Raw genomic sequence first — 6,053 nt, 5'->3', positions numbered from 1 at the left:
AAAAAAAAGAGAAGTGGAGCTGCAGCTCAAATGGTTGAAGACCAGCCTGGAGCAAAAAAAAAGCTCAGAGACAGCGCCTGGGACCTGCGTGAAGGAGGTGATAACACCGGGGTCGCGGGTTCGATCCCGTATGGGCCACCAGTGAAGGAGGGTCCCACACATCCATCCCAGGGGGCCATGCCGAGGCAGGCAGGCACAGGAGAAAGATTATTATAAGGTTTATTAGAGGAGCCATATTTCCCCCAAGAGGGAGCTCATGGCCTCCGTCCCCATCCAGCTAGCTGGAGGGTCTGAGGGTCAGAAGTGAGGTGGATGGGAGCCCAGGTGGGTCTGGGCGGAGAGAGGGAGGGGCCAGCTGCAGGTGGAACGCCAGGAATGGGAGGGGGCCCAGGTGTGGGTGGAGCTGAGGACCAAAGGTGAGCATAGTGTTAACACTGAGGTCGGGGCTCCTGCGCCTAGAACTGCCCCTGCCCGTCTCCCCAAAAGGGAAAGTATTATTAGGGCGATGATAGGAAAAAAGTGTGGAGACGGGAGCTCAATGTTAGCATCTCCGGCAGGTGCAGGAGCAGACGGTGCCCCCGGGCAGCCGGCAGCCACCGGCCCAACTTACCGGAACACGTAGTCATGGCCGTCTATCTCCGCGCCCCTGCGGGAGTTGTTCAGGATGCCCCCGTTGCCCACCACGGCGCAGGAGATGCACCGGGGGCCGCCTGGAGGGAGGCCGGCCAGGAGCAGCTGCTGCTGGGGCACTGGGGGAAAGCGTGTGACCACCTTGCGCACCACTGGGGAAAGGGGGGCCATTCAGAGCCCTGAAAGGGACAGGAGGCCGGCCCTGCACATCCCCCGGGGTGGGGGCTCCCCCCTCCCCTCCACTCACACGAGTGATTGAGCTCCATGAAGCCGAAGGGGGGCGCAAAGTGCTCCAGCCGATCCCACTCGCTCGGGCTGAAGCAGGTGGAGTCCAGGAAGAGAAGGGGGCTGGGCAGGAAGAGCTTCCCCAGCCACCCAGACTTGGAGGCTTTGACCTTCAAAGAGTCAGGGCACTTCTGAAGGGCAGCAAGACAGAGGAGGGGTCAGGCAGGGAGAGGCCCAGGGAGGACTCTGTGCCGGAGTCCCGTGGGCCCTGCAGGTTGGAAGGTTCTAACCCAGCCTCCCCCCCTCCCTGCCTCCCTGCTTCCTTCCTTCCTTCCTTCCTTCTCTCCTTCCTCCCTCCCCTCTCTTCCCTCCTCCCTCCCCCCTCTGTCCCTCCCTCCCTCTGTCCCTCTCTCCATCCATCCCTCCCTTCCTCCCTTCCTTCCTCCTTCCCTCCCTCCTTCTTTCCTTCCTTCCTCCTTGTTCTTTCCTTTCTTCCTTTCCATTTGTTTCTCCTTCTTTCCTTCCTTCCTTTCCTTTTTCTTTTCCTTTCCTTCTTTTCTCTCTTCCTTCCTTTCCCCCTCCTTCCCTTCCTACCCTCCCTCCCTTCCTCCCTCCCCTCCCTCCCTCCCTTCCTTCCATTTTTCTTTTTTCTCCTTCCTTCCTCTCTCTCCCTCCCTTCCTTTCTCTCTTCCTTTTTCTCCTTCCTTCCCTTTCCTCTTCCTTCCTTTTCTTTCTTCTTCCTCTCTTCCTCTCTCCTTTTTTCTCTTTCATTCCTGTCCCTCTTTCATTCATCCTTTCTCCTACCTTCTTCATCTCTTTCTTCTTTCTTTGTCTTTCCTTCCTTTCTTTCCCTTTCTTTTCTTCCTTTCCCTTTTTTCTTTCTTCCTTCTGCTCTTTCTCTTTCTTCCTCCCTCCCTCCTTTCTTCCTTGCTTCCTCTCTTTCTTTTCTTTCTCTTCCTCTCTTCCTTTCTTTTCTTTTTTCTTTTGTGCCAGTCCTGGGGCTTGAACTCAAGGCCTGGGCGCTATTCCTGAGCTTTTTCGCTCGAGGCTAGTTCTCTACCACTTGAACCACAGATCCACTTTGGGGTTTTTGGTTAATTGGAGATAAGAGTCTCGCGGATTTTCCTGCCCAGACTGGTCTCCAACCTGGATCCTCAGATCTCAGCCTCCCGAGTAGCTAGGATTACAGGTTAAGCCATAGTGCTCAGTTCTCTGCTTCCTGTTCTACCCCATTATCCGGAGCTCTGGGACTTGCCCCTCCCTCGGGACCACGGTGGCCGTGGGCAGTGTGATGCACTCCGTCCTCCAGGGAGGGGCACCCCTGGGAGTGGGTGCGAGTGCCAAGTCTGTGTGTGCGGATGCATCTTGCCCCTCTCTGGGCAAGGTGGCAAGAGGGCGGGGCAGTTTCCTTGGGGCAGGAAGGAGAGTGCAGGGTTGAGAGTAGGCTTTCCAGAACGTGGAGTACTTCCTGGGTCTTTGTGGGTCCCTGGCTCTCTCCCGCCAAAGGATAAAGATGTGTGTTGTCAAGACACAGAGTAGAGCTGGGCACCGGGGGCTCAGATCTGTAATCCTAGCTATCAGAGGCCTGAGATCTGAGAACCACTGTGCAAAGCCAGCGTGGGCAGACGAATCTGGGAGACTCTTCTCTCCAAAAATCTGTAAGTGGAGGTATGGCAACACACACACACACACACACACACACACACACACACTGGCCACAGTGTCACCCTTTCAAGGGCTATGGGAAATGCTAGTGCCTTCCATTCACACGCTGTGCGGTGCAGCTCAGGGTTCTAGGCTGACCCTCCTCCTCCCTCTCTGGCCTGGCGTTGCTAGGCGGCTGCCTTTGGAAGGGCAGCTGCAGGCGGGGCACAAACTCACCGTCTGCAGGCCCCCCACGTCCAACCTGTACTCCTCCTCAAAATCCCACCGAGGCTCAGACTTGAAGTTGGCGGCCTTCAGCATCTGGCGTCTCGGGGTGGTGGCATTTCGGGGTGGGGGCGGGGGCGGGGTGGCTGGGATCCCAGCCTCCTCCCTCGGTGTTGCTGCTGTGATGTTCCCTGTGAGGGCTGGCGGCTCTGCCTTGTCCTGCTGGCTCACCCTTCTTCCGCGAGTCTCCTTGTCCTGACCTTTTGGTGCCTGCGTGTGTTCCGTGGCTCTGGGCATGGTGTCCTGCTCCTGCCTGGGTGCTGGGCTGCTCCCTGCGCTCCTGCTCGCCCCAGCGCTGTGGCCTGTGGGCCCGGGCTGGGTGTCCAGGGCAGTGGTCTCTTGTTCCACCTCGGCCTGGTTTGTCCGCCATCCCTGGGTGGACGCCTGGAACACGGCCTTCCGTAACCACTTCTGAAGCCTTTCTTCAATCTTCTCTACATATTGGTACCTTCTGGTGAAGGAGGGACAGAGACACAGGTCAGAGCTGGCGCTGGAGGCTCACACCTGTCATCCCAGCTACTCTGGAGGCTGAGATCTGAGCATCACAGTTTGAAGTCAGCCTAGAGGGGAAAGTCTGTGAAACTTTTTTCTCCAGTTACTCACCATAAGGCCAGAAGTGGAGCTGTGGCTCAAGTGGTAGAGTGCTGAGGGACAGTGCCCAGGCCCTGAGTTCAAGCCCGCACGCACACACACACACACACACACAGAAGCATGACCAGGTTTTCTTCCTGTGTCTCTAGCAGACTTCCGGCTGGTGGAGATGGAGGGAAACGGCACTGCTGTCCTTTGGCAGTGGGTCTGGAGACTCACCTCTGACCAGTATTGGCATTGGATGCCAAGACCAGGGTTGCATCCTTCCCCAACGCTGGCCCCTGCTCCTTGGGCCTGCAGACCCCGTGCTACTATTGGGCTGCAGAGAACTTCAGGACTGTCACCTAACACCTGTGCCTCTGTGTCACATTAACTTTTTTTTTTCCTCTCCGATTCTGGGATATGAACTCAGGGCTTTGTGCTTGTGAGCCAGGTGCTCTACCACTTAAGTCACACCTCTAGCTCCTTTTTGCTCGAGGTCTTGCCTTTTGCCCAGGCTAGCTTAGACCCCAGTCCTCCTATTTACACGTCCCACAGGAGCTAAGATGATAGGTGCATGTCATCCGGAAGACGCCCAGCTTTTTCTGTGGAGTCTCGAGAGCTTTTTCGCTTGGGCTAGCCTGGAACCATGATCCTCCTAATCTGTCTCCCAATTAACTATGATTGCAGACCCAAACCACTATGCCTGGCTTAACTTTTTTTTTTTTTTTTTAGTGCCAGTACTGGGACTTGAACTCAGGGCCTTGTGTTCTTGCTCTGAGCTCTTTCACTCAAGGCTGGTGCTCTACCAGTTGAGCCACATCCCCACTTCTGGCTTTTTGCTCATTGGTTAATTGGAGATCAGAGTCTGATGAGTTTGTCTGCCCACACTGGAAGAATGTAGTCTGTTCTTGTTGTTGCTATTGTTGTTCTAGGGATCAACCCCAGGACCTTGAGGTGCTAGGTGGTTACCACACCAACTATGTGTCCAGCTCAAGAATATAATTTTTTTTTTGTATATGTGGGTGTGACAGTCCTGGTTTGAACTTGAAGTAAGTACTCTACCACTTGAGCCACAGCTCCACTACTGGCTTTTTGGTGGTTCATTGGAGATGAGTCTCACAGACATTCCTTCCCTGGCTGGCTTCAAACTACAGTCCTCTCATCTCAGCCTCCTGAGTAGCTAGGATTACAGATTTGAGGCACCAGCGCCCTGCCTAAGAAAATAATCTTTTGAGGCTGGGAAGGTGGCTCAGTAGTAGAGTGCTTGCCTTGCATGCATGAGGCCCTGGGTTCGATTCCTCAGCACCACATAAGCAGAAAAAAGCCAGAAGTGGCGCTGTGGCTCAAGTGGTAGAGCGCTAGCCTTGAGCTGAAGAGCTGAGGGACAGCGCCCAGGCCCAGAGTTCAGGTCCCACGACCGGCAACAAAAAGAAAAGAAAAGAACCTTTTGTTGTGGTTGTTGTCGGTCGTGGGGCTTGAACTCTGGGCCTGGGCGCTGTCCTTCAGCTTTTTAGCTCAAGATGAGCGCTCCACCACTTTGAGCCACAGCCCACTTCTGGTTTTCTAATGGTTTATTGGAGATAAAAGTCTCATGGACTTTCCTTCCCAGGCTGGCTTTGAACCATGATCCTCAGATCTCAACCTCCTGAGTAGCTAGGATTACAGGTGTCAGCCACCAGTGCCTGGTTTAAGAATATAATCTTGGGGCTGGGAAGGTGGCTCAGTGGTAGAGTACTTGCCTTGCATGCATGAGGCCCTGGGTTCGATTCCTCAGCACTACATAAGCAGAAAAAGCCAGAAGTGGCGCTGTGGCTCAAGTGGTAGAGCGCTAGCCTTGAGCTGAAGAGCTGAAGGACAGTGCCCAGGCCCAGAGTTCAGGCTCATGACTGACAGAAAAATAAAAGAAGAATATAGTCTTGATGGGCTCTTCATATCCATTTTCTAGGGAGATCTGAGTGTCATGAAGCCAGGGATGAGATTTGTTCTGCACCTCACAGCACCGACAGCTCAGCAGGAGCCTGAGCCCACGTGGGCCACGCTGCTAAACAAAATCTGGGCTGCCAAGGGCACTGCAAACACTGTGGTAACTGAGCGAAGCCCTGCTGGCTCTGCCCCACCCTCAACACCCTAGGAACGGTTTCCTTGGACACCTTGATGTGGGAAAGAGGAGGTTAGCGGGGGAGCAAGGGTGGTCTCTTACATGAGAATCTCCTATCTCAAACCAGACGCGTGCACAGCTGATCACGGCCTGGGGGTCCCCAGGGCCCTGGGAGTTGAGCCAACCCCTCCGCCCATACCTTGGAGTCCTGTCTGGAGGCCAGAGAGGTCCAAGGACTCCCCAGAGGACTGCTCTGTCTGCAAAATCGCCAATCGTTCGATGACTTCAGTTTTACAGGAAGTCACAGCGACAAACTTGTGTCATGAAGTTTTATTTCACTGAATGCGCTATAATTAGCTACACCAATAATTTCTGGGGATTGAAGTGTTTAGGCAGTCATTTCCGTTTGTTTTTTTTTTTTGTTTTTTTTTTTGCCAGTCCTGGGGCTTGAATTCAGGACCTGAGCACTGTCCCTGAGCTTCCCTGTGGTTCAAGGCTAGTGGTCTACCAGTTGAGCCACATCCCCACTTCTGGCTTTTTGCTCATTGGTTAATTGGAGATCAGAGTCTGATGAGTTTGTCTGCCCACACTGGAAGAA

At 54.4% G+C, this 6,053-nt stretch overlaps 1 protein-coding gene across 1 annotated transcript in view; it reads right to left on the bottom strand.

Annotated features, from left to right (window-relative positions):
- The window catches only part of St6galnac1 (ST6 (alpha-N-acetyl-neuraminyl-2,3-beta-galactosyl-1,3)-N-acetylgalactosaminide alpha-2,6-sialyltransferase 1), an 18,662-nt gene that overhangs the window by 1,798 nt on the left and 10,811 nt on the right, over positions 1-6,053 (bottom strand). The window contains exons 2-5 of the mRNA XM_013036392.1: positions 2,956-3,235; positions 2,737-2,865; positions 878-1,046; positions 611-782 (exon numbers count right to left, since the gene is read on the bottom strand). Coding sequence (XP_012891846.1) covers positions 611-782; positions 878-1,046; positions 2,737-2,865; positions 2,956-3,235 — 750 coding nt within the window. The remainder of the gene's footprint in view (positions 1-610; positions 783-877; positions 1,047-2,736; positions 2,866-2,955; positions 3,236-6,053) is intronic.

The sequence above is a fragment of the Dipodomys ordii genome, unplaced genomic scaffold, assembly GCF_000151885.1.
Source record: "Dipodomys ordii isolate 6190 unplaced genomic scaffold, Dord_2.0 Scaffold7, whole genome shotgun sequence".
NCBI classification, from domain to species: Eukaryota; Metazoa; Chordata; class Mammalia; order Rodentia; family Heteromyidae; genus Dipodomys; species Dipodomys ordii.
The sequence above is the reverse complement of the archived record's forward strand: the minus strand, read 5'-3'. Positions and strand labels throughout refer to the sequence as shown.